A 27572-nucleotide genomic window follows, 5' to 3' on the forward strand; every position below is an offset into this window, starting at 1 on the left:
CAATAGTGTAAATGCCATTTCTGCTGGCTCAGATTGAGGGGAACCAGTTTGATTTATGTTACACCCATGAAGCGCACCTTACTTTAAAAAGAGTGCCCTCTTGAGGTGGTTAGGTCACAATTTCACTGGGGAGCAAAGCCAAGTGAAAGAGATTGTGGGGGAGAACAAATGCAACATAAAAATTATTCTACAAAGAGCAAGCTAAAAGGAGAGGAATGGTTTAGTATAGAACCTAGCATTGCCAGAAGGAAATAAAAACAAACTGCATTCGCAGTATCAGATGCACGACAAATGTCAACTCTTACAGCAGAGGCCTCGAGCTGGAGAACAGCCGCTTTCTTTCTTAGCTCTTCAGCCTGGATCCCTTTGGAATTTAGTTCTTCTTTCAGTTGTTCTACCTGTCAGAACATTGTTACCATTATTGGTCATTACACATTCTCATATCCTGCAAGACCCAAAGTTATCTCAACTGCTCTGGCGAATAGATTCTGTAATAGGTACAGAAATCCAAAAATGAATTTCTAAAAACATACTAATTTGGTTTGGAGAGGTAAAAAAGATGGCATAACAAAAACAAGACTTCAGTATGAATCTATTTTTTGAGATTATTTTGTGCTCTATATTTCATATATTGTGCCACTTCTGATTAGCATCAAATATCAGGAATGAGAATGGTATCCTTCAATTTGATGAACCAGTCATATTTTATTTTACTCAAAAGTAAAACAAAAAAAAGAGATTCTCCTGTAAAAGAAAACAGACTTGAATTTGGATTTCTTTCACAAAACATGCTCATAATTCTACATAAGGTGCTGCTGTAATAATTATGACAGCAACTGCATACATGCAGTACCTGAAGTTGTAACTGAACTGATAGCTAACTAGATAGCAAAAAAGTTCTCTCTAGTTTGTTTAACTCACAAGCAAAAATATAAGATACCAATAGCTCCAAAAAATTTAACTCACCATATGACAAAGTAGTTTCCATTATTTAACACTAATTAACATTTGTAAATTACAATTATCTGTGAGCAAGACATAAAACAAAGACCTCACCAATGGTACAATCAGCAAAAGAGATGTGCAATCAGGTCATAAAGACTAGGGATTAAAGGCTCAATTTACAGACCATGCTCAGTTAGCTGCTCTCAGCTAGGGTGGCAGCAGGTATAACTACAATTGGCCTCCATATTCCTGGTCTAGCGAGCAGAAAACAAAATACATCTGGCATTAGCCAGTGAGCCTTTGCGGAACCCTAGTATGCATAGTCATCAGATAAGGACAGGATTAGACTTGCCTGTAATTCTTCTTATGGTCAAATTATCTGGCATTACTCCCTAGGTAAGCTTACACATGCTGAATGTCCACTTGGATGCTGGTTGAGTACTATTACCTCAAGTGAGGAACTGTACCTGAATATGATTCCAGGAGAGGAAGGTGAATTTAAAAAAAAAATTAACAGGCTAGCTAGTGTATAACAGAAACTGTAGATTTCAGGCCAAGGCTGGTGTGATACTAAGTGCACTGAAATGCTGACTGACATTCCTACTTTAAAAGACAATAAGTTGGTCAAAGGACTCAGAATGTGATGTTTGTTTACTCAAGCAATTGCTAGATGCTCGAAAAAACTTGCAGAAGCAAAGTCAAACACTTAATTTGTTTCTTCTCAACAAACCTATTTAAAATCAAGGCAACTCCTTGGTCAATTTATGACAACTGATAAGCTCCTTCAATTGCAGATGTATCAGTTATGCACAATAAATGTGTCACTGGGTCAAAATCCTGAAACTCCCGACCTAACAGCAAGCACTGTGGGAGTACCTTCACCACATGGACTGCAGGGGTTCAAAGCAGCTCACCACCGCATTCGAGGGCAACTAGAGATGGGCGACAAATGCTGTTCCCGAGTCCCCAGATGTTGTCATTTGCCACACCTTTCCACCTTGCGTGGCAGCTTAAAGCTACGCAGTCCATGAGGCTAGGTGATGACGGAATTTCTTGGGAGCAGCTCATCTTTCTGTTCCCCATAACGACAGTGTCCACCATGGAGATGGTTGGTAACATAATTCAGATTGGTCTTCTGCTGATGAATCGGTTATTTAGAGCCTCCCATACATCTGTGAAAAGTGGTATTTGTGGCATGTCCTGGATTTACTCAAGAAGATTCTATGTTGCAATATGACACCTGATGTTAGGAGGCCTTATATTTGGCAGGACTGGTACCTATTCGATGATTGTTAAGTCTCAGTTGTTTATTATTCTCGTGGTTTTATTTAATTGTATATCAACCAGTTTCATGTGGAAAGAGTTTAATCGCACAGGTGTGCAATATTCTCCAACTGAGTAGCAAAGAGCTAATGCCGAACTGCGCAATGTTTGCACATTAGGTCCCTGTTGAACATGCAAGTTTATTCAGGAGGCCATTTCTGCTCTTGATCTTTTAAGATACTTTGATGAGATTGTCTATGGTGGTCCTTGCAGTTAAGTGACGATCTAGAGTTACTCCTAGATATACTGACTTTGGGTCATGCACCAGCGGATCTCTATCCAAGATGATGTTATGATGAAGTGTGCCATGATTAAGATGAAAGCATGACACTGTCTTTGACATACTGTGCTTAAGTCTCCACTTTTTGCAATAGGCACTGCCTTTATTCAATTTGTCCTCAATTATTTTGTGGTCTCTACCCCTTGAAGCCAGGCAGGTATCATCTGCATACTTGAATGGCCTGGAAATTATTGGAGGCAAATCATTTACAATTACGTTGAAAAGAGCTGGAGCAAGAACAGATCCCTGGGGGATCCATTCTTCCCAATCTTTTATATGCTCACCTTACTGCCCAGCATTTTGTGGAATTGTCGGTCTCGAAATATCATCTCTAAAGCCGTAACTACCCATCGGGGTGCAACCTTGACATCTTCACCAGTAGGCTAGTGTAGCAGATGGTATCATATGCTATAATTATGTCAAGGAGCGCAGTTCCCGTCATCCTCTGTTGCAAACCATTTTCTATATAGGTGGTAAAAGCAAGAACTTGGTCACTCGGTCTGATACCTGCCTGGTCACCTTTTAAAGCATGTTCTAATGTGGGCATCATACTTCACAGAATTAGCCACTCCGGAGGTTTCGAAGCACAGCTCAGAAATGATATAGAATGGCGGCGAGCTGGGAGGGTGTTGTTCTTCTCTGGTTTTAGCATGGCTATCGCGCTAGCTTTCTGCTATATCTTAGACATCTTTCTCTCTTGGGAGGACATAAACTCAAAATACTGCAGATTCTGGAAATCTTAAATAAAAACAAAAAATGACCGAAAGAATCAGCGGATCAGGCAGTATAGGTTTGGATGGTAGGTCATCCATCGATCTGAAACGTTAATACAGATACTAGCTTTCTCTCTCCACAGATGCTGCGTAACCTGATGAATGTGTCCAGCATTTTCTGTTTTTATTACATAAACACTGACAGTCATTTCATGCTCTTCTTTGAGAGGTAATAGCAGGATTTCAGGTGAAATCTTGTTAAGGCCATGTGCTTCTTCTGCTTTCATAAAACTCAATGCTCTCTCTACTTCTTCAATCAAGAATGGCTGGAAGATATCTTCGTCACTCCGAGGTAGGATCAATCTGTATCAGCACCACTTCCACTTTACTGATTCTTCAAATAGTTCATCCCGGTTAGCTTTTGCCAGGTTATTTAGGTGCTTTTTGGGCACACTTTACCCTGACTTATGTGGGGGGGGGGGGAGAGGGGGGAGCTGGTTTCTGTGCTGCTCCAAGCTTACTCATGAATGACTGTTTTTGTGCTGGACCAAATCCTTCACACTGTTGCAGAAGTTTAAGCAGAGTATATAAGCCGTTTGATGGCTGCTTTGAAAATTGCTGGGGAAGTAAATGTAACGGTTTTCTACTCAAGTATTATATGGTATATAGAGAAACACAAAAACATAGAAAATAGGTGCAGGAGTAAGCCAATCGGCCCTTCGAGCCTGCACCACCATTCAATAAGATCATGGCTGATCATAACCTCAGTACCCCTTTCCTGCTTTCTCTCCATACCCATTGATCCCTTTAGCCGTAAGGGCGAAATCTAACTCCCTCTTGAATGTATCCAATGAACTGGCATCAACAACTCTCTGCGGTAGGGAATTCCACAGGTAAACAACTCTCTGAGTGAAGAAGTTTCTCCTCATCTCAGTCCTAAATGGCTTACCCCTTATCCTTCGACAGTGTCCCCTGGTTCTGGACTTCCCCAACAACGGGAACATTCTTCCTACATCTAACCTGTCCAGTCCCATCAGAAATTAATATGTTTCTAATGAGATCACCTCTCATCCCTCTAAACTCCAGTGAATACAGGCCCAGTCGATCCAGTCTCTCCTCATATATGTCAGTCCTGCCATCCCAGGAATCAGTCTGGTGAACCTTCGCTGCACTCCCTCAATAGCAAGAACGTCCTTCCTCAGATTAGGAGACAAAAACTGAACACAATATTCCAGGTGAGGCCTCATCAAGACCCTGTACAACTGCAGTAAGACCTCCCTGCTCCTATACTCAAATCCCCGAGCTATGAAGGCCAACATGCCATTTGTCTTCTTCACCGCCTGCTATACCTGCATGCCAACTTTCAATGACTGATAAATCATGACACCCAGGTCGCGTTGCACCTCCCCTTTTCCAAATTTGCCACCATTCAGATAATATTCTGCCCTCGTGTTTTTGCCAACAAAGTGCATAACCTCACATTTATCTACATTATACTGCATTTGCCATGCATTTGCCCATTCACCTAACCTGTCCAAGTCACCCTGTAGCCTCTTAGCATCCTCCTCACAGCTCACACCGCCATCCCAGCTTAGTGTCATCTGCAAACGGAGATATTGCACTCAATTCCTTCATCTAAATCATTGATGTACACTGTAAATAGCTGGGGTCCAGCACTGAGTCCTGCGGCACCCCACTAGTCACTGCCTGCCATTCTGAAAAGGACCCGTTTATCCCGACTTGCTTCCTGTCTGCCAACCAGTTCCCTATCCACGTCAATACATTACCCCCAATACCATGTGCTTTAATTTTGCACACTAATCTCTTGTGTGGGACCTTGTCAAAAGCCTTTTGAAAGTCCAAATATACCACATCCACTGGTTCTCCCCTGTCCACTCTACGAGTTACATCCTCAAAAAATTCCAGAAAATTTGTCAAGCATGGTTTCCCTTTCATAAATCTATGCTGACTTGGACCTATCCGGTCACTGCTTTCCAAATGCACTGCAATTTCATCTTTAATAATTGATTCCAACATTTTCCCCACTACTGATGTCAGGCTAATCAGTCTATAATTCCCCGTTTTCTCTCTCCCTCCTTTCTTAAAAAGTGGTGTTACATTAGCTCCCCTCCAGTCCATAGAACTGATCCAGAGTCGATAGACTGCTGGAAAATGATCACCAATGCATCCACTATTTCTACGGCCACTTCCTTAAGTACTCTGGGATGCAGACTATCAGGCCCTGGGGATTTATTGTCCTTCAATCCCATCAATTTCCCTAACACAATTTCCTGACTAATAAGGATTTCCTTCAGTTTCTCCTTCTCGCTAGACCCTCGGTCCCCTAGTATTTCCGGAAGGTTATTTGTGTCTTCCTTAGTGAAGACAGAACCAAAGTATTTGTTCAACAGGTCTGCCATTTCTTTGTTCATCATTATAAATTCACCTGAATCTGACTGCAAGGGACCTATTTTTGTCTTCACTAATCTTTTTCTCTTCACATATCTATCGAAGCTTTTGCAGTCAGTTTTTATGTTCCCAGCAAGCTTACTCTCATACTCTATTTTCCCCCTCCTAATTAAACCCTTTGTCCTCCTCTGCTGAATTGTAAATTTCTCCCAGTCCTCAGGTTTGCTGCTTTTTCTGGCCAACTTGTATGTATTTTCCTTGGATTTAACACTATCCTTAATTTCCCTTGTTAGCCACGGTTGAGCCACCTTCCCCATTTTATTTTTACTCCAGACAGGGATGTACAATTGTTAAAGTTCATTCAAGTGATCTTTAAATGTTTGCCATTGCCTATCCACCGTCAACGTTTTAAGTATCATTCGCCAGTCTATTCTGGCCAATTCATACCTCATACCATTGAAGTTACCTTTCCTCAAGTTCAGGACCCTAGTCTCGGAATTAACTGTGTCACTCTCCATCTTAATAAAGAATTCTACCATATTATGGTCACTCTTCCCCAAGGAGCCTCACACAACAAGATTGCTAATTAGTCCTTTCTCGTTACACATCACCCAAGTCTAGGATGGCCAGCCCTCTAGTTGGTTCCTCGACATATTGGCCCAGAAAACCATCCCTTATACACTCCAGGAAATCCTCCTCCACCGTATTGCTACCAGATCGGTTAGCCCAATCTATATGTAGATTAAAGTCGCCCATGATAACTGTTGTACCTTTATTGCATGCATCCCTAATTTCTTGTTTGATGTTGTCCCCAACCTCACTACTACTGTTTGGTGGTCTGTACACAACTCCCACTAGCGTTTTCTGCCCTTTGGTATTCCGCAGCTCCACCCATACAGATTACACATCATCCAAGCTAATGTCCTTCCTTACTATTGCGTTAATTTCCTCTTTAACCAGCAACACTTCCCCACCTCATTTTCCTTTCTGTCTATCCTTCCTGAATGTTGAATACCCCTGGATGTTGAGTTCCCAGCCTTGGTCACCCTGGAACCATGTCTCCGTGATGCCAATTATATCAAATTCGTTAATTGCTGCTTACGCAGTTAATTCGTCCACCTTATTACGAATACTCCTCACATTGAGGCATAGAGCCTTCAGGCTTGTCTTTTTAACACACTTTGCCCCTTTAGAATTTTGCTGTAATGTGGCCCTTTTTGATTTTTGCCTTGGGTTGCTCTGCCCTCCTCTTTTACTTTTCTTCTTACTATCTTTTGCTTCTGCCCCCATAACTAAATGTTACAAAAATGCCTCTTACTGGAAGTATACTGGCAATGAAGGAGTCTACATGAGTTTGTTAGAGACAAATATCACCAACTTTTTAACCCAGCCACAAGATTCTCTATTACTGAGCACTTTGTAACTGAGTCTTTCGATATGCAATTGAAGGATAAAAAGTGAAAAATGTAAACTGCCCCAGTATTACTGCAACCAGGTAGCCCAGATTCAGACTGCTGTTTGCTGGGCCATCAAAATTAAAAATATGGTGTAATGTCTTCATTTTTTCCTGTATCGCCCCAGCCTTTCAAGCCTGCTATGGTATTAAAATGTCAGCATCCAGCACCATTCAATCTCCCTCTGAAATGACATTAAAATTTGAGACATGAATTTTATATGGCCTTTCAATCTTTAATTTGCTGTGCTCCTTTTATTTGCAGAGCACATCATTTTAATCCTGATAGAATGTGCCCGATGGGCTTGAACGACCACTGCTACTCTACAATTTAGGTTTGGCATTGGCCCCACACAAGTTCACTCCTGCTGTCGAACACTAGCAAGTAATGTGAAAGCTGCCCAATTTTACAAACACGGGATCATGCCATGGTCAACTGAGATACTGAAGACCAAAGCCTCTCTAGCCCTTCTTTGAGGGAAAGCAAAGAGCTACTCAGCTGGAGAAAGGCTTTTGTTCCAAAGGGACATACCTTCAAATCTCATCAAAATGAACTATCTGGAAGGAACAGTAATGAGCATTTCAAATAGACTTCAGGGTAGGGTAGTTGAGGTGTGCAATCCAACACACCATGGGAAGCACCTCAGGTGATTGAACAGTAGTTACAAGTATAACATGCAAATTTGGGCATTTTAACATTGGAGTTTCCATTAGACATGTTTAACATAGAACATGTCACCTACACAAGAGTTTTAATATATTATAGATTGACACAATATCTAAGGAACATTGCATCACACAACTGGAAGTATAAAGATACCAGGGTTTCTCCACAATCCAAGAACATATAGATTTTTTGGGTGTAGTTTCTAGCATGAGGAATTTAGGGGATTATTCATGCATTGCATTCAACTGGGGGCAGATACCAAAGGCAATTAAAAAGAAAAAAAGCCACATATTTTCTTCTTGCAAAGTCTGCAGGCACTCGTGTGTAATGGACGATGTTACTTATTCAGAACCCGATTGACGTAAATAGCTCAAAATGACCCCCATTTGAGTAATTGCATAAAGGGGAAGCGATTGTTCTTGGTTCTGAACATCTATGACCAAAGAATAAACTATGTTGGAAGTATATTTTCCATTACTTCCAAAGAAACAAACACTCATTCCAGTTTTCTTGATTTGTACACGGAGCATAATCCTAACAATATCTATTACCATCTTTTTAATATACTTTGTGGCTGTTACTGAAGACAAGATATATCCTAGCATGGGATATGTATTTATTTAGAATAATGGTAGCAAGGGAATGATGGCACATCAATTTTAGATTATAAGAAACTTTCAGGGAAGGATTAACACATGGGCCTACAATACCAGGTGTCCCAGTAAAACTCGCCTTAAATGGAGAAAAACTGCTGGATCAAAAAATTCTAGCATTTCCAATAGTCAGAGGGGACAAGCCAGAGGTTGCAGATTTGTTACAATATAAATAGTGACACTGGTCATGACAAATCACTAGTTATAAAACATTTATTTGTTCATGTATGAGGAACCTTTAGAAGCAACAGTAATAAATAAGAAAATCCATAGACATTCTACAGGCTTGTTTCTTCAGGCATTTTACTACACGTGTGTTATAATAGATCAAGGGGGTGGTGGGGGAAGGGAATGTTGTGTGGGTGGTGCCCATGGCATCAAAATTCTTAATCCAGCTCTGGCAACTGGTTCATCGTTACTCAGGAGCATCTGTTACTGCAGACTTCAAAAACACTAGTTACGGGAGTCATAGAAACATAGAAACAATCTCTTGTGTGGGACCTTGTCGAACGCCTTCTGAAAGTCCAAATATACCACATCAACTGGTTCTCCCTTATCCACTCTACTGGAAACATCCTCAAAAAATTCCAGAAGATTTGTCAAGCATGATTTCCCTTTCACAAATCCATGCTGACTTGGACCTATCATGTCACCTCTTTCCAAATGCACTGCTATGACATCCTTAATAATTGATTCCATCATTTTACCCACTACCGATGTCAGGCTGACCGGTCTATAATTCCCTGTTTTCTCTCTCCCTCCTTTTTTAAAAAGTGGGGTTACATTGGCTACCCTCCACTCCATAGGAACTGATCCAGAGTCAATGGAATGTTGGAAAATGACTGTCAACGCATCCACTATTTCCAAGGCCACCTCCTTAAGTACTCTGGGATGCAGTCCATCAGGCCCTGGGGATTTATCGGCCTTCAATCCCATCAATTTCCCCAACACAATTTCCCAGCTAATAAGGATTTCCCTCAGCTCCTCCTCCTTACTAGACCCCCCGACCCCTTTTATAACCGGAAGGTTGTTCGTGTCCTCCTTCATGAATACCGAACCAAAGTACTTGTTCAATTGGTCCGCCATTTCTTTGTTCCCCGTTATGACTTCCCCTGATTCTGACTGCAGCGGACCTACGTTTGTCTTTACTAACCTTTTTCTCTTTACATATCTATAGAAACTTTTGCAATCCGTCTTAATGTTCCCTGCAAGCTTCTTCTCATACTCCATTTTCCCTGCCCTAATCAAACCCTTTGTCCTCCTCTGCTGAGTTCTAAATTTCTCCCAGTCCCCAGGTTCGCTGCTATTTCTGGCCAATTTGTATGCCACTTCCTTGGCTTTAATACTATCCCTGATTTCCCTTGATAGCCACGGTTGAGCCACCTTACCTTTTTTATTTTTATGCCAGACAGGAATGTACAATTGTTGTAGTTCATCCATGCGGTCTCTAAATGTCTGCCATTGCCCATCCACAGTCAACCCCTTAAGTATCATTCGCCAATCCATCCCAGCCAATTCACGCCTCATACCTTCAAAGTTAGCCTTCTTTAAGTTCTGGACCATGGTCTCTGAATTAACTGTTTCATTCTCCATCCCAATGCAGAATTCCACCATATTATGGTCACTCTTCCCCAAGGGGCCTCGCACAACGAGATTGCTAATTAATCCTTTCTCATTACATAACACCCAGTCTAAGATGGCCTCCCCCCTAGTTGGTTCCTCGACATATTGGTCTAAAAAACCATCCCTTATGCACTCCAGAAAATCCTCCTCCACCGTATTGCTTCCAGTTTGGTTAGCCCAATCTATGTTCATATTAAAGTCACCCATTATAACTGCTGCACCTTTATTGCACGCACCCCTAATTTCATGTTTGATGCCCTGTATTATCACAACTGAGTCATTACATAGTTAGCAATGTACCAGGCAGAACAACAAAAGGATCAGGATAGGTTTTATGAAATTTTGCTTGCAGCACAGAGACTTGTGGGCCCCACAGGCAGTCCGCTGACCTCTCCATTCAAATTCTCAACATGTACTCCTGGCACATGGAGATCTGCAGTGCGAATGTGTATAATGTACCCCATCATCTTTAATATTGCTCTGTTTGCTATTCCCTGTATTAGTCCCAAATTTGACAAAGTACAAGCATTCTCTACAAATTGAACAACTTTTCTAAAAATAGGTAGCATGTACTAAGTCAGATTTCCCATGCATGATCTTTATCTCAATCATATCAGCGTGAACAGAATTGCATTTATATAGTATCTATATAGCGTCAGCTGATGCTGACACTCGCTGGGTAGCACTCTCGCCTCTGAGTCAGAGGTTGTGGGTTCAAGTCCCACTCCAGGGACTTGAGCACAAAAAAAAAATCTAGGCCAACACTCCTCAGCACTGCACTGTTGGAGGTGCCATATTTCAGATGAGGCCCCGTTTGCTCTCTCAGGTGGACGTAAAAGATCCCATGGCACTATTTCGAAGAAGAGCAGGGGAGTTATTCCCGGTGTCCTGGCCAATATTTATCCCTCAATCAACATAACAAAAAAACAGATTATCTGGTCGTTATCACATTGCTGTTTGTGGGAGTTTGCTCGTGCACAAATTGGCTGTCGTGTTTCCTACATTACAACAGCAACTACGCTCCAAATGTACTTCATTGGCTGTTATGCGCTTTGAGACATCCGGTGGTCATAAAAGGCGCTATATAAATCCAAGTTCTTTTTTTTTCTTTCTCAATCTACAAATTGCCCCAAAGCGCTTTGCAGCCAATCAAATATTTTGAAGTGTAGCCACCATTGTAATATAAAGAAATGTGACATCAAGGCCCCACAAACAGCAATAAGATACGTAATTAGAAATCTGTTTTAGTATTAATGGTTGAGGGATAAATGTTGGCCAGGACACCAGGAGAACTCATCTAATATCTTTCTTGAATGGTGCCATGGAATCTTTTACACCACCTAAAGGGCAGATGGATCAGAGTTTAACATTGCATCTGAAAGAGAGCACTTCCAACAGTGCAGCACTCCCTCAGTACTACACTGAAGCATCAACCTGGATTGTCTCTGGATTCTGGCTTGAATCTATGACATTCTGACGCCGAGGCGAGAGTGCTACCACTGAGCCAAGGTTGACAATGTGAGGACCTATCACCGCCCCCAAGAGGAGAAAAAAAATTTAACAGCAGTCACCCCAAATTTTTCCTGTGAAGGGTTGACTACAATCTTCAGCCCATTTTCTTGACCATGGATCTGGGGGACTCCACAAAGACAAGAGGCAAGAAAACAAAGGTTTAAAAAAAAACACAATTTCGGATGCCACGCTACAGAACCCTTAACTGGGGATTCACTAGAGTTTGTAGCTGAAGTATCTCAATTGCTATTCAAGCCACATCAGCAGTTAATCAGAAGCTTGCTTTTATAAAATTGTAGCTTCTGGACATGCACCACCTATTCACACCCTCTCTGGCACTCTGCTCCATTGGTTATTATTCTTCTCAAATCTCCAAATTAAAACAAAAATCAACAATCACTGGAAACCTACTCATGATTGGGCAATGATAAGCACGATGCATATCTTAACACTAAATGCCAATCTGGAAGAATTATTACAAACCAGAAACTTTATAATGTTCAGATACACTGCATGTGTAAACTCTCATGACAATGATGAAAAATAAATGGCATGAAATTGTTTTTAACATATGACAAGTCGTTATAAATCAGAGTATAACAACCCAAGCATTAACAACTTGCGTTTATATTGCACCTTTAACGTAGTAAAATGTCCCCAAGTCGCTTCACAGGAGTGTTAAAAGACAAAACAAATAAATTCGACACCGAGCCGCGTAAGAAGAAATTACGGCAGATGACCAAAAGCTTCGTCAAAGAGATAGGTTTTAAGAAGCGTCTTAAAGGAGGAAAGAGAGGTAGAGATGGAGAGGTTTAGGGAGGGAGTCCCAGAGCTTGGGGCCAAGGCAGCTCCAGGCACAGCCACCAATGGTTGAGCAGTTATAAATCAGGGATGCTCAAGGAGGGAAGAATTTGAGGAGTGTAGACATTTTGGGGAAAGGGGAGGGGAGGCGGTTGTGAGGTTGAAGGAAATTTTTCAAACAGTCAGTCAAAGAGGGAGCCATTAATGAGTCACTGATAATCATCTTGTCGCCAATTTTAGAAGCGCAGAGGCCTCCACAGGCCCTCCATCTGTCTTCTTAGCCACAGCTGATGTGGTTTGGAGAGCACCAAAAGGGAGAAGAAAAATGAAAATAACTTTTTTTTATAAATTTTTTAAAAAGTGGTTTGTATTTTTACAATTACACTGCCTTGTGTAAATGAAATGGATGAGAATTTTAGATATAAAATCAGAAGTGCTTGACAAGAATGACTGAGAGCTTCTGAAACCCAATACTTAATATTGTTGCAGTTGTATGACATCATAACAATCAGAAAAATACTTTAGTGAAAGGAAAGATCTGGTTCATTTTCTGCATTGAATCTTGGCGGCGGCATTTTTTTTCCACACAAGTAGACGTAAACACTTTATATAAGCCACATTATGTCACTGAAAAAGGTTTCATTGATATTTGGTACAATTCTTCAATATTTAAACAGGGCTATATACCTTATTCTTCATAAACTTGGAATGGCTCCTGTATACTTCCATCTGTTTCATCTCCTCCTCTCTCTCCTCAATGCTCAGGGCTCCATTTGATTTGAGCATCTGTATCTCATCCTCCAGGTCTCGAATGTTCCTTTCCAGCGAGGAGATTTTACTGTCCTACAGTAAACACATTTAGCTGAAAACATGTCTTTATGAGCTTCCCTATTACGATGTTTTTTAAAATGACACACATTCATAACAACCATACGACATCAACACAATAACCAATATACAAGTTTCAGTCATCTATAGTATGAAAACAGTGATATTTAGCTTGTAAAGGTTTACCATATCATTCTAATGCCAAAAGTATTTGATTATTTAGAATATTCAGTAAATGGGTACAGAAGCCTATTGTTATGGTACTGCACCAACAACCTAGAGGTCATGAGTTCAAATCCCACTATAGCAAGATATAAACGTGAATTCAATAAATTTGGTAATTTGAGAACTAGTACCAGAAAATGGCCATGCAAGTGTCCAATTGTCGTAAAAACCTAATCGGCTCACCAATGTCTTTCAGGGAAGGGAACCTACCACCCATCTGTCTGGTTTACTTCAACTTCAGTTTCGCACTACGTGATTGACTCCTAATGCCCTCCGGACAACTAGGGATGGGCACTAAATAAAATTGCTTGCATCCCAAGAATAAATATAGAACAAGTCACAACACAGTTTAAATACTGCAGCAAGCATAAAGATTCATAAAATTTTGCATTCAAGGACATTCTTCTTACAAAACACATTAAAGGCAGGTCTCAAACGGCTGTGATAACGTTACAGCTAAAATTCCGACTGCAACAAATTAGTCACAAACATACTAAACAATGCTCCCACTGCAACTTCAATACCACAAACTATCACCCTCCATGCAAACCTTTACTCCATGCAACCCTTCTCCCATACAACAAACTTGGTTAATTAAGCCTTCGAAAACCAAACAAATCCTCCTCATACATAGCAAACTTAGTAATCATCCTGATGGAAGCCTTTCTCCTAATTAAAGTTGCACAACATCAATTGATGAGCTTAAGCCACAATAAATCACTATTGAGATCTAATTAATCAATTTGCAAAACTATCTAATAACATTTGATTGAATTATAAAACCTAATAATTTTGCCCCTTTAAGTAAAATATATTGGGCCAAGCCTGAAAATTTCTGACTGTTCAAAAAACAACCCTCCCTTCTCCCTCCATACTGATTATTGCATCTTCAATCAAACAACTGGTGGTCGGTAGACTACTGTGCTCTTCCAACTGTAATGACATTCTTGATGAGTCAAGAGTAGCACCATGATTTATTTGTGTGGGATTACACTGCAATAAAGGAAGGCAATCTTGTTTTTAGGCTTTACAGATCTATCAAAACAATAACACCTCATTATAAATTGCTTTTTAAACATTAACTTCTGTTGTGCATTATAATACCATGCAAACTAAAAACAAATTGGATTAACTTTTCTGAGTCTGTTACAGCAATGAGATACCTCTCCCATTAACTGCACATCTCAGAAAATCACAATTTTCCATTCACGATAGAGTAATGAACAGTTTCGTGCCAATGGAGTCAAGAGAGCAGGAGGCGGGTCTCATGAATGAGATGAGCTTGGAGAGTGGGTTATTGGGCGATAGAAGGGAAGCTAAAGAGAGACATGGGTTTGGGTTTAGGGCTTGGGTAGAAGAAAACCTGAATGGCAGCTGAACAAATGGTCTCAACTTTAGTGACTAAGGCCCCAAGTTTCCACATGCGGCAAAACAGGCGCCCCTCCGAAAACGGCGCCTGAAAAAAAAAAACGCAGTATTTTCGAGCGCCTTGCAGCTCGATGTCTGCTTGGCGCGGCGCACAGGGGGCGGAGCCTACCACTCGCACCGATTTCGTAAGTCGGAGGGGGGGCGGGTACAATTTAAGTGAGTTTTTTTGGTGCCGGCAACCCTGCCCGTGCGCGTTGGAGCGTTCGCAGACGCACAGTCTGAAGTAAACATTGGCACTCGGCCATTTTAAAAAGTGCTGCAGAAAAAGTGAAAATTTGTTTATTGAACCCTTGCAAAGGCTTGCATTTTAATTTTCTTGATATTTCTGTGTGTGAGGGAGTGCATTCTGTAATTAAAGATAGACTGTGATAAACGGGACACATGCACTTGTTTGAGACTATTCAAATTCTTTGTAGCTGTTCAATTTTTAACATTTTTTAATAAAACCACATTGCCCTTCCATGATCAGCACTGAGGCTTCTTCCAGCTTTCTCCCCCTGCTGTCGGTCGGGCCCGACGGCAAACCGCTGCCTCAAGCACTGAGGCTTCTTCCAGCTTTCTCCCCCTGCCGTCGGTCGGGCCCGACGGCAAACGGCTGCCTCAAGCACTGAGGCTTCTTCCAGCTTTCTCCCCCTGTCGTCGGTCGGTCCCGACGGCAAACCGCTGCCTGAAAGGCCTGCATGAAGCACTTTCACACTCTTTGCTTATAAATTTTTCTTCAGGTTGGATTTATTTGTATAATATTTGTATAAGTATAACTAAGGATTTATTGTAGAATTTAATGACTTCCCTTCCCCGCCTCTCACCCCCCACCTCGTTCCCGACGCCTAATTTGTAACCTGCGCCTGATTTTTTAATGTGTAGACAAGGTTTATTCAAGCCTACAAAAATCTTCACTTGCTCCATTCTAAGTTAGTTTGGAGTACATTTTCACTGTGGAAACTTTCAAATCAGGCGTCAGTGGCCGGACACGCCCCCTTTTGAAAAAAAAATTCTGTTCAAAAGTGAAACTGTTCGACCTAACTAGAACTGCAGAAAACTTAAATGTGGAGAATTCCGATTTCTAAGATACTCCGTTCTCCACCAGTTGCTCCTAAAAATCAGGAGCAAATCATGTGGAAACTTGGGGCCTAAGAATCCATGAGCTCCTCACACCTACTGAAGGCAAGGTTGGAGGAAGCAGGAAAGGAAAATTAGATGACACACATACTCCATGAATGCTGTCCAAATAACTAAGGATGATGTTTAAAGAGGCCTAGAATCCAACTATAAACATGGAGTACTTTAGCTCGTGCAGTGAGTTATAAGGGAGTTGAACATGAAATGATATCAAAAACTGCAGGGAATGGGATTAAAATAGACAGCTCCAGTTGCTGAGACAACACAGGCGCAATGGCTGAAAGGCTTTCTTCTGTGCTGCAATTTCTATGATTTGAATGACAATTGTGCCTGAAGAAAATTATAGCAGATTGAGGCCACCACAGTAATAATGAGCTAATGCACAGGGATATTTGGGCTCAAGTTTCGGCCTGAGTTGCTCCTATTTTTTTGGAGCAACAAGTTTAGAATGGAGCATCTTAGAAATTGCAATTCTCGGCATTTAGTTTGCTCCAGTTCGAGTGAGTTAGAATAGTTTCATTTTAGAACAGTTTTTTTCAAAAAGGTGTGTGTCCAGCCACTTACACCTGATTTGCAAGTTTAGGCAGCGAAAACTTACTCCAAACTAACTTAGAATGGAGTAAGTGTAGATTTTTGTACGCTCAGGAAAACCTTGCCTACACTTATAAATCAGACGTAGGGAACAAGAGATGGTCGGGGGGGGGGGGGGAGTTTTGTTTTACAAACATTAAACACTTCACTGTTACAAATAAAGAGCCATCATCAATAATAAATAAAACAAAAAAAAAATAGTTTAAAAAAAATCAATTAAAAAAATTACATTTCTACTCACCTACTGCAGCACCAGGAGCCCTCCAACAGCGTGCTGGGACGGGGCCCCCCAGTGTGTCTCTCTCTGTCAGAGTCTCTGTGTTTCTGACAGAGAGAGAGCGAAAAAGAGAGAGCGAGAGCGAGAGAGAAAAGAGGAGAGGGGGATGGGGAGCGGGGGAAGAAGAGGGAGGGGGCAGAGAGAGAGGAGAGAGGGGGCAGAGAGAGAGAGAAGAGAGGGGGCAGAGAGAGAGGAGGGAGGGGGCAGAGAGAGAGGAGGGAGGGGGCAGAGAGAGAGGAGGGAGGGGGCGGAGAGAGAGGAGGGAAGGGGCGGAGAGAGAGGAGGGAGGGGGCGGAGAGAGAGGAGGGAGGGGGCGGAGAGAGAGGAGGGGGGGCGGAGAGAGAGGAGGGAGGGGGCGGAGAGGAGGGAGGGGGCGGAGAGAGAGGAGGGAGGGGGTGGAGAGAGAGGAGGGAGGGGGGAGGGGGGGGGGGAGGAGAGAAAGGGAGGAAGAGAGGATGGGGGGGGAAAGAAAGAGAGGAGGGGGTTGGGAAGAGAGGAGGGGGATGGGAAGAGAGGAGGGGGATGGGAAGAGAGGAGGGGGATGGGAAGAGAGGAGGGGGATGGGAGGAGGGGTGGAAAGAGAGGAGGGGAATGGAGGGGGGGAAAGAGAGGAGGGGGATGGAGGGAAGGGGGGGAAAGAGAGGATGGGGATGGAGGTAGGGGGAAAAGAGGAGGGGGATGGAGGGAGGAGGGGGGGGGGGTGGGAAGAGAGAGGTGGGGGGGGAAAAAGAGGCTGAAAGGACCAGGCCGCCGACACTTTGGGCAGGGCCCGCCTCCGGCGAGATGCCGGGCCTCGACGACGACATGGAGGGGGGGGCGGGGGGAGAAAGAGGAGCGGAGGGTAGGAGGCGGGGAGCTGAACGGGAGTGAGCTGAACGGGAGGGAGGCCCGAGTCCAGATTTTCGCCCGGGGAGCCCATTCGGCCAGGGCTAAGGCCGGCGTGGTTCGGGCCCCTCCCACGCAGCTTCGGGGCGAGGAGCTACTGCACATGCGTGCACACTCTAGCGCGCATGTGCGGAGGTCCCGGCACTGTTTTCAGTGGAGGTGTGCCGTTTATCCAGACGCGGAAACTTGGGCCCATAGGAACAGGAGTAGGCCATTCAGCCCCTCAATTGATGTTAAGATAGTAAAATAGTTGGGAAATAATTAATTCTATTTTCTTAAATACCGTATATACTCACGTATCATGCAGCTTTTGAAGACCTAAATTGTAACCTAAATTTGGGGGGTAGCATGATACGCGAGATACAAAATTTGCGGGTGTGAAGTGCTGGCCAAGATTAGGCTGTTAGGCTGTTAAGCAGACCGTATCCATTTACGGTAAGTCAAATAGTACATATGTATATCAAATAAAGATGATTTTGATAAAACTGCTGTTTTACTTGCTGATACACACGTAATGTTTACGCTTTCCAAATCAGCTGAGAGGCTAACTACCAAAGGAAAACAGAAACGATTCTTAATGAAACTATTACCGGTATATTTATTTTTTTAAATGCTTTAACAATCAAATCTCCATCTATCTCAGCCCATGCTTCTTTTATCCACAAACACAGTAGAGGCAAATCCGGAGCCTTCATATTCCCTCCCTTCGTAAATGATTTCTCTCTTTCCATCATCCAGTCATTCCATTTCTTTCTTATATTGTCTTTAAATGGCTTATTAATGGATACGTCAAGTGGCTGAACGACGCTAGTCAAGCCAGCTGGAATAATTGCTATAATCGGTGTTCGATTCGCGAACAGCTTTCACAACAGAATCCACTTGATGTGACCTAAACATATCCCACACAAGTAAACATTTTTGGCGTCGTAAACCACCTGCTCTTGATTCCCAAACTCTCTTCAGCCAAATCTTGCAGCCATTATCGTTCATCCATCCTTTTTCGTTTCATGATTCGGTTGTTAAGGTCTGTATTCGATCGTTGTTATGTGTTAGGGTACTTGTTACGTGTTGGGTACTTGTTAAACTTGTTTGAAAGCCTAGCCAAGTGTCATCTGGTATCTCAAAAAAGTGACTCGCATGATACATGAGATATATGATAAAATCATGTTTTGGGGACGAAAATTTAGGGGTCGCATGATACATGAGATCGTAGGATACGCGAGTATATATGGTAATCATTCCAGTCAACCATTCGTAAAATTTTGCTCTCAATGGTCACAGTCCAATATCTCAACAACGCTGATTTCTCAACAAGGCTGATATCCAATAATGTTAACCAACAGATCAGGAATTCAGTGTTTTTTGCATTCCCTTGGTTAACAACTCAGCTTTTATTCCAATTAATCCTCACACATAAAGAACATTTAATAGTAGTTAGTGTCAACACATTTACAGGTTTTGGAAAAAGGAAAATTAATATATAAATGCTCTGCACAAAAGTTGCCAAACATTCTTGAATGCCCTCTGGTTTCCTGAAATCCAAAGCAACGATCTCCATGTTCAAAATTGGCCAAAATAGGAAACATATTTAAAACTAAAAAAAAAAACACATTTTGGTCCCCTCTTTAAAGCTTGAATGCACATTTTTATGTCGTATGTGGTGACAAACACCTGTCTTTTATCTCGTATTATTATACTCCATTTTTGATATCCCACCGATCTCAGTATCTATTATCGACCTCCTGCCAATATGACGAAAAAAAACTCTCCACAAGAAAAATGAAGATCTTCATTTACCTTCATTTCAATGACTGTTTGTAATGCTTTTGTCTTGGCTGATTCCGGTGCCACTTCGAATCTCCGCTGTATATCCTGAGGAGTTAAAGGAGGGTATAATAAAGCCAAACTCTGAACATGATAAAGTCGTCTCATGTTTGTGCTTCCACCACTACGCTAAACCTTTGGTACACCCTTTCAATGTGCAGGTACCTGCTCTATTTCTAGCTGCATCAGTTTCAGATAGCTAATTACATGCACAAAACAATGTATTTCAAAACTACTGCAGTAATAAGCCTAAAGGGGATAACAGACACAGCATGCCCTTCAAAATTTTAGGCAAAATTAGTTACATTGCATGATGTGGTGGAGCAATAATACCTCATGACTCTGGTTCATTAGCACATTTATTTTTGCATTGGAAGTAGCTGCTACCATTTCTATCCTATCGCACTGGAAAGTTATTTATTTATTTATTTATTCATACTATTGTTGTTTTGACTGAGCAGCGACTTCTGCCAAGTTCAAACTGTTTACGAATGAGAAATCAGAGTAAATTATTGTATAGGTTTCCAGAAATGTCACTACTGAAAGGATCTGAATCTTCAAGTGTCAAATGGAAAATACTTTCACACCAATGTATTTTATGAACTATGGGAGATCCACTGGTACTATAGAATTAGAATCATGTAGAGATAATGTTATTCTTTTCTATTATAATAATTTTTAGTCTCCAAGGGCGTCTCATCATTAGTATATTTCAAACATTTATTTCAGGAACTTGCCATCAAAATTACATAAAACAGTAAAGAAATACACTACTGCAAGCAGAGATGGAACACTTAAGTATAAACAATTCAGTGAGCACAGAAAAATCATTTGATTGTTCAAACCTGATGAGTATGCTCACCATGTACCCTAAATTGCAAATTCCAAATCTTGGCCCTACAGTGTAGAGGATGAAAATGTCAAGGCAGCACTTTCTCTTCCAGTGGAGTAAGAAAGGAAAAAACATTTGAGGATCAGCAGCCAAGTTACCTCCCTTCCTTTTCTTCTAGACCTTCATTCTCATTAAAGGTTCAAAAGAACAAAAAACAGGAATCAGGGATATGATCGGAGGGAGGATGTTGCAGGAGAAATAAAACGAGAAAGAGGATAAAACTGACAGCACTCATCTATTCAGTCATAACAGGATATAAACCATTCGTTTTTTATTCTAATGCCCCTATAGTATTCAGGCCATATTTTTTCTCGTCCTCACAGATTAACATGGGGCACACTCCAGCTGTATGACATGGAAATTGGAGGAGTAGGGAGAAGGGATTTCAAACTAAAAATACTATATTGTACAAGAACTACGGTAAAAGAAATTAATTTAATGGAAAACATACTTTATGAAATATTACTTCAGACAAGTTAAAGTAGATGTGAAAATGGATGTTGTCATTAAATCGATCCACTGATACAAAATGGTACATTAAACACCTGAACAAAGATGCATAGAATAAACAGAATAATCCCTGAACTTTGCATTTGCTACGTATTCACTCCTGTTTTTTCTTAAGTCTAATGTAATGAACCTTTCTAAAAAAAAAAAGACAGCCTATTTTAGTGAATCATTCCTATGAATTCCTAACAGGGAAAATTTAAACTATCAGATGTTCTCTTCAAATGTGTAACCAGTATTGCTTGTTATTAATCATATCCGAAACCATGTCTCTTATTTTATGATGAAGTAGCGCCCTCTGTTGCTATGCTGCATTATCACAGGTTGCATAGCATTGTTTGAGCTCTTGTCCTTTGGAAAGTAAAGTAAAAGTTCCTATTTGAGTTTGCAGTTCAAATAAAAGTAGTGCTCTCACTTAAAAAGGTAGCATGCCAACTACTCAGTGTACAGTGTTGTCCAGTCTGTGAAATAACTATGAAACGTTTTAGCAATGTCACATCTTCTAAAACACTTCTGGGCCGGATTTTCGGCAGGTTTGCGACCGGGTTTGAGCCGCGATTTGATCTTCCGTGGCGAAAACCCGGTCGGGGTCCTCAGGTACCCGTTTGCGGCAGCGCTTTCAAGTACCGCCAGGGGGAGGTGCGCCGACGTGGATTGCATTACAGTCGTACTTTCGGCACTCTCCCGACCTGTACGCCGCGCCCGTACATCATCGCCCCAAACTTCTTCCTCAATCTTCCTCGCTGCCACGCTCCACCTCACAGTCAACAAGCTCCCCACTGGAGTGGAACTAAACTACAAAACCAGTGGGAACCTGTTCAACCTTCGTCGTCTCCAGGCCAGGTCCAAGATCACCCCAACCTCTGTCATCGAGCTGCAGTACGCAGACGACACCTGCGTCTGCATACAGAGGCTGAACTCCAAGATATAGTCAACGGATTTACTGAGGCGTATGAAAGCATGGACCTTACGCTAAACATCCGCAAGACAAAAGGTTGTCCACCAGCCTGTCCACGCTGCTCAGCACTGCCCCCCAGTCATCAAGATCCACGGCGCAGCCCTGGACAACGTGGACCATTTCCCAGACCTTGGGAGCCTCTGATCAACAAGAGCAGACATTGACGACGAGATTCGACACTGCCTCCAGTGCGCTAGTGCAGCCTTTGGCAGACTGAGGAAAAGTGTGTTTGAAGACCAGACCCTCAAATCTGCCATCATGCTCATGGTCTACAGGGCTATAGTAATACCCGCCCTCCTGTATGGCTCAGAGACATGGACCATGTACAGAAGACACCTCAAGTCGCTTTGAGAATTACCACCAACGATGTCTCCGCAAGATCCTACAAATCCCCTGGGAGGACTGACGCACCAACATTAGTGTCCTCAACCAGGCCAACATCCCCAGCATTGAAGCACTGACCACACTTGATCAGCTCCGCTGGGCAGGCCACATTGTTCGTATGCCAGACACAAGACTCCCAAAGCAAGCACTCTACTCGGAACTCCTTCATGGCAAACAGGCCAAAGGTGGACAGAGGAAACATTACAAGGACACCCTCAAAGCCTCCATGATAAAGTGCAACATCCCCACTGACACCTGGGAGTCCCTGGCCAAAGACCGCCCTAAGTGGAGGAAGTGCAACCAGGAGCACCGCGAGTCTCATCGCCAATAGCATGCAGAAATCAAGCGCAGGCAGCGGAAAGAGCGTGCGGCAAATCTGTCCCACCCACCCTTTTCCTCAACGACTATCTGTCCCACCTGTGGTTCTCGTATTGGACTGTTCAGCCACCCAAGGACTCATTTTTAGAGTGGAAGCAAGTCTTCCTCGATTCCAAGGGACTGCCTATGATGATGATGATGATAACAGCCCTGCCAGCAGCGGTAAGTATGAAAGCCTGCAAAAAAAGTGACATTTTTTATTTTTTAATTATTTTTCAGCGATTTGCTAGCTAAGGGTTTTGTGAATGGTTTTGGAATGTTTTTTGCAATTTTATTTTTATTTCCCCCCCCCTCCCAAGACCTCTATCGCAGTGCAAACGACCACGGACTAAAGTTGTCAAAAGACGCGTTTGCGCCACGAATAATTGTGCAACGTCTCCTTTAGATGTAAAGGTCGAAAGTTCGGCCTAAAAGCGGTAGCATAACGTAAACATTTTTTCACATATCGTCACCATTTTCGTCAAAAACCCTGAAAGCCGAAAATCCGGCCCATAAGCTATTAACTTATGGAAATTGTCCTAGTTGCTTTTCTTTTAAAATGCAAAGTTTTCCATTTCTACCCTGATATCGATCAAAACTGTGTGAAGTACCTGTTGAATTCACACGCATATATTCACACGATATTTGAGGATAAGGCACATTTTTTTCCTCATTAGAAATTTTTGTTACCATTTAAAACTTAAAAAAAAGGATTACGGTGATAGAAGGATTAGAGCGCGAGAGAAAGGGAGAACACTAATTTGGACTGCAAGAGGTGAAGCAAAGAATGGTTATCATCTTTGGTTTGGTGCGTCACCCTCCTCAAAAGGCTGCAAGAGAGCTGGCTCAGGTGAATGCACTTCTTGCAATGTGGGGAAAGAATTGTAAGACACTAAACAAGTATGCCAAGATAAGTGGCCACAGAAGGTACCCGTTTCCAGTACTATGGTACAGCATGGCAGCAGCAGCACAGCTTCACTTCAATCAGCTGTTCATGGGAATCCCTTAACCTTTCTCAACCAATCCAAGGCACCCCATATTCATGCATGACATATGTTCCAAAATCCAAGCAAATCTTTATGATGCTAAATTAACAGAAAAAAATGGGGCCAAAAAAAGACTCCCACCACAACCCATTACCATCCTGCAAGCTAATGCACTATTTTTGCGAAACAAAGGACCAGTTGCATAGCAATGGTAGGACTCGAAGTATTCACCATTTCACTAATTTTTCAATCTCAAACAATTGGTGGTGGCAATGAAGCTGTCCTGGAGAAAATGACCCTGCAAATTATGGGCCACTAACAGAGCCCAACAGAGAGTGTCTTGCAGGTGACTGACCCACATCTCAAGGCTAATAACCAACAATGTTGCTGTTTCTTACCTCCATAAATGTATCAAACACTCAGGTATTCGATCAATGGGAAACAGGAATCACTCAAGGACATGCAGGAGCAAGTGCCTCGCTTCCTTATCCAAAAAGGGTAACACTTAGAGACACTACAAAGGCAGTAGGATACATTCTTCGAACACAAAGGGGAAGCACAGGTGAAGAGACACTGTTGGCACACCAAACAACTATACACTAAAAAAATGTTGGAATTGAACTGTGTACAAAGAATTAATTTGTTACTAGCCACATTTCTACAGCAGGAGACAAATAGGAGTGCATGTATGGTGGGTGAGGTGAAGTACAGGATTCTAATGTATGGTGGGTGAGGTGAAGTACAGGATACTGATGTCATTTAGGTTGGTGCATTACTCCATTAGCAACATGATGCAGGCATGTTGGTGCTGGGGTCTTCAAAATTTAAGTGAAATGGAGCCCATTAGTAAATATTGGATTTGTCTTCCCTGCCCAATCTCCGGTGGAGCCGGTAATACTTCAACCTCAGGGTAATTTGTAAGTTCTTCGGGACCTTCCTGACTCTCTTCTTGCACCTGCTGCATAGTGCTTACATTCAGATAGCGTAATTGTGCAGATATGGCCCATCATTTTGGACAACATTTTCGGCCTATATGGCACACCACCACCAGATCTAACCAGACAGCAGAAACTTTGTTTCAACATGCCTTCAGTGTGCTCTATTTCAATCGTTGTGAAATACCTCATTGTATTTTCTAATGTCCAAATGTATTTTTATATTAAAAATCTTAAACTAGGTCACAATTAAAACATTTAGTTCCTTTTCATATTTTTTGAAATTATTCAAAGAAATGCAGCGACATATATCCTAAATTTATCACATAACCTGGAGTATCACAAAACAATCTGTACGAAAATAGCGCGTCAAAAACTGATGATGTTTAGAAGAGTATTGGAGGTTAGTCCGACCTCAATTCTATTCGTGCAACTACATCCACAGCCTCCACAGACAGAGATAAATGCCCTTTGATAATTCCTGGTTGCTTGTTTCCATAGCAACCTGCTTAGTTACAGAGACTGGCTGCTAACATTCAGAGCTAGTGCAATCACACATCCTTAACTTCTATTTATTTCTCTCTGCTCTTCAGATTCCAAATTGTTTTTATCTCCCCTCTTCATTTCTGTGCCACATACGATTCCCCTATTAATGGAACAAGCAGATAATCTGCTCCAAGACCTCTACTCTTATCACTCTTGAATTTAGGAGCACAAGCAACGCACAAATTTATTTAACTGCTGACTTTCTCTCTTATTGAAGAGGAAATGAAGGAACATCGGTAGACCAGTAAATCTGGAAAACAGCTTGCCTGTAATTTTATGCATTGGAGTGAGCATACAAAACCTCGAATGGCTCAGTGAGTAAATGTATCACATGGTCTGACATTGATCCACACAGAACAGAAATCTGTAATATGTACAGTGTTAGCTAATGTCATCCATGGCAACAGTGAAGTACTACAACTAGCTGCTGTGGAAGGATGAGGTAGAAATAAAATCTGTCAAGTGTGTAGAGAACTAGAATGGTGTACAGATAGCAGGTGATTGATTTCAAAAGTGATTGCCCCATGTCTACCAATTCTTGTCCAGCGTCACACAAGAAGAATGTTTATATTATACTGACCTATTTGCTACCCCAGCATTGACCTAGGACCAAATTTAGGAAATTTCCAGTACCCCTGTTTATTCCTGGTAAAAGTGTTATATCATTTTTCTTCCTGGTTTAATTGACATCGGGTTCTTTGAGTTTTGGCAAAAGGTCATCAACCTAAAATGTTAACTCTGCTTCTCTCTCCACAGATGCTGCCTGACCTGCTGAGTATTTCCAGCATTTTCTGTTTTTATTTTAAAATGGTACCAGAATACCACCATTCATTCAACTACAACTATTGCGAACTAATTGCCTTTATAATTAAGGGTTACGGGGAGCTATAATTAAGGGTTACGGGGAGCAGGTGGGTAAGTGGAGTGAGTCCACGGCCAGATCAGCCATGATCTTGTTGAATGGCGGAGCAGGCTCGAGGGGCTAGATGGCCTACTCCTGTTCCTAATTCTTATGTTCTTATGTTCTTATGTTCAGGAAAGATTAGAAAACTAGCAAAGAGATCAAAGAATACATACATGATTAAATTCTTATTTCTTACACAGTTCAAAATAGTACATACTAAAGGACAGTGGATTTAGGAGTTCAACACAAGAGAAATAGTAAAACTATTTAGCTATCGAAAGGCAGAAGAAAGATAATAGTTGAAATAATCTTCCAGGTTGCAGGGAAGAAAATATTTGAATATCTGGTTTTCCTGTACTGATTTTTTTTTTGTAAAACATAGAAGCTGCTTCTCAGTTGTGCAACAAACATTCAGCACCTGCTCTAAGACATGGTCACTCACATTTGCGTATTACCCTAGAAACCAAGGAATCATTTCGGGCCAGGCCGAGAACAACGCAGCCCCGCGAGCCATGCCTGATTTCCGCGCTGAAAACTTACCTCGGTATTCTCCACTCCCGCAGGTCGATCCAGGCCCTCGACGCAGCGCAGCACAAGCAGTCGGGGGCGGAGCCAGGTCCGGGCGCTGAAAACAGTGTGCACGCATGTGCAGTAGCTCCAGGCGCCCGAAACTGTGTGGGAGGGGCCCGAAGCACGCCACCCGAAACCCTGGCCGAATGGGCTCACTGGGGCGGCAAAGATCGGACTGCACCTCCCTCCTCCAGCTCCTGCTCTGGCTGTGGCTCTGGCTCCCCCCCCGTTCAGCTCACGCTTCCTCTGGCTCGCTCTCTTCCCCCCTGCACCCAGCTCCCACTCCGCTGCCTGCCGCTCCCCTCCCCCACCCCACCTCCCGCTCCCCTGCCTGCCGTGCCCTCCCCACCGCTCCACTCCCTCTTCACGTTTTCAGTGGGGCCCGCCCGCCCAGCATCTTGCTGGGGGCGGGCTCCGCCCGAAGTCTTCGACCCGGCTTCTTCTCGTTGGCCGGGCCCATTCAGCCTCCTCCCTCTCCCCTCGCAGCCCCCCCTCCCTCTCCCCTCGCAGCCCCCCACTCCCTCTCCTCTCTATTTCTATTACCCTTTTTGTTGATGGTGTTCCATCATTGCTCTTCCTGGTTTTGTTGACTTAACACCAGGTTCATTTACCCATTAGACCATCAGGCAAACTAATGAAACCATGAACGTGCATGTTGCCTATTGTCAAGTATGTATGTAAACAACCTGCTATAAATAGTCAAGGTAGCGAAGTAGTCCACTGGTCAAGTGGGTGAAGAACCATACACCCAACCCTCCACCAGCTGCACCCGAGAGGGAAGGCAGGAAAATCCATGCCCAACCCTCCACCAGAAACAGCCGAGAGGGAAGGCAGGAAATCCATGCCCAGCCCTCCACCAGAAACAGCTGAGAGGGAAGGCAGGAAATCCATGCCCAGCCCTCCACCAGCTGCACCCAAGAGGGAAGGCAGGAAATCCATGCCCAGCCCTCCACCAGAAACAGCTGAGAGGGAAGGTA

At 42.6% G+C, this 27572-nt stretch overlaps 1 protein-coding gene across 3 annotated transcripts in view; it reads right to left on the minus strand.

Annotated features, from left to right (window-relative positions):
* The window catches only part of LOC139280807 (ELKS/Rab6-interacting/CAST family member 1-like), a 1247673-nt gene that overhangs the window by 1138123 nt on the left and 81978 nt on the right, over positions 1 to 27572 (minus strand). For 2 of the 3 annotated variants that reach the window (XM_070900521.1, XM_070900523.1), the window contains exons 4-6: positions 19530 to 19604; positions 13067 to 13222; positions 306 to 398 (exon numbers count right to left, since the gene is read on the minus strand). In XM_070900521.1, coding sequence (XP_070756622.1) covers positions 306 to 398; positions 13067 to 13222; positions 19530 to 19604 — 324 coding nt within the window. The remainder of the gene's footprint in view (positions 1 to 305; positions 399 to 13066; positions 13223 to 19529; positions 19605 to 27572) is intronic. The other variant, XM_070900522.1, reaches the window with a different exon arrangement.

The sequence above is a fragment of the Pristiophorus japonicus genome, chromosome 15, assembly GCF_044704955.1.
Source record: "Pristiophorus japonicus isolate sPriJap1 chromosome 15, sPriJap1.hap1, whole genome shotgun sequence".
NCBI lineage: Eukaryota > Metazoa > Chordata > Chondrichthyes > Pristiophoridae > Pristiophorus > Pristiophorus japonicus.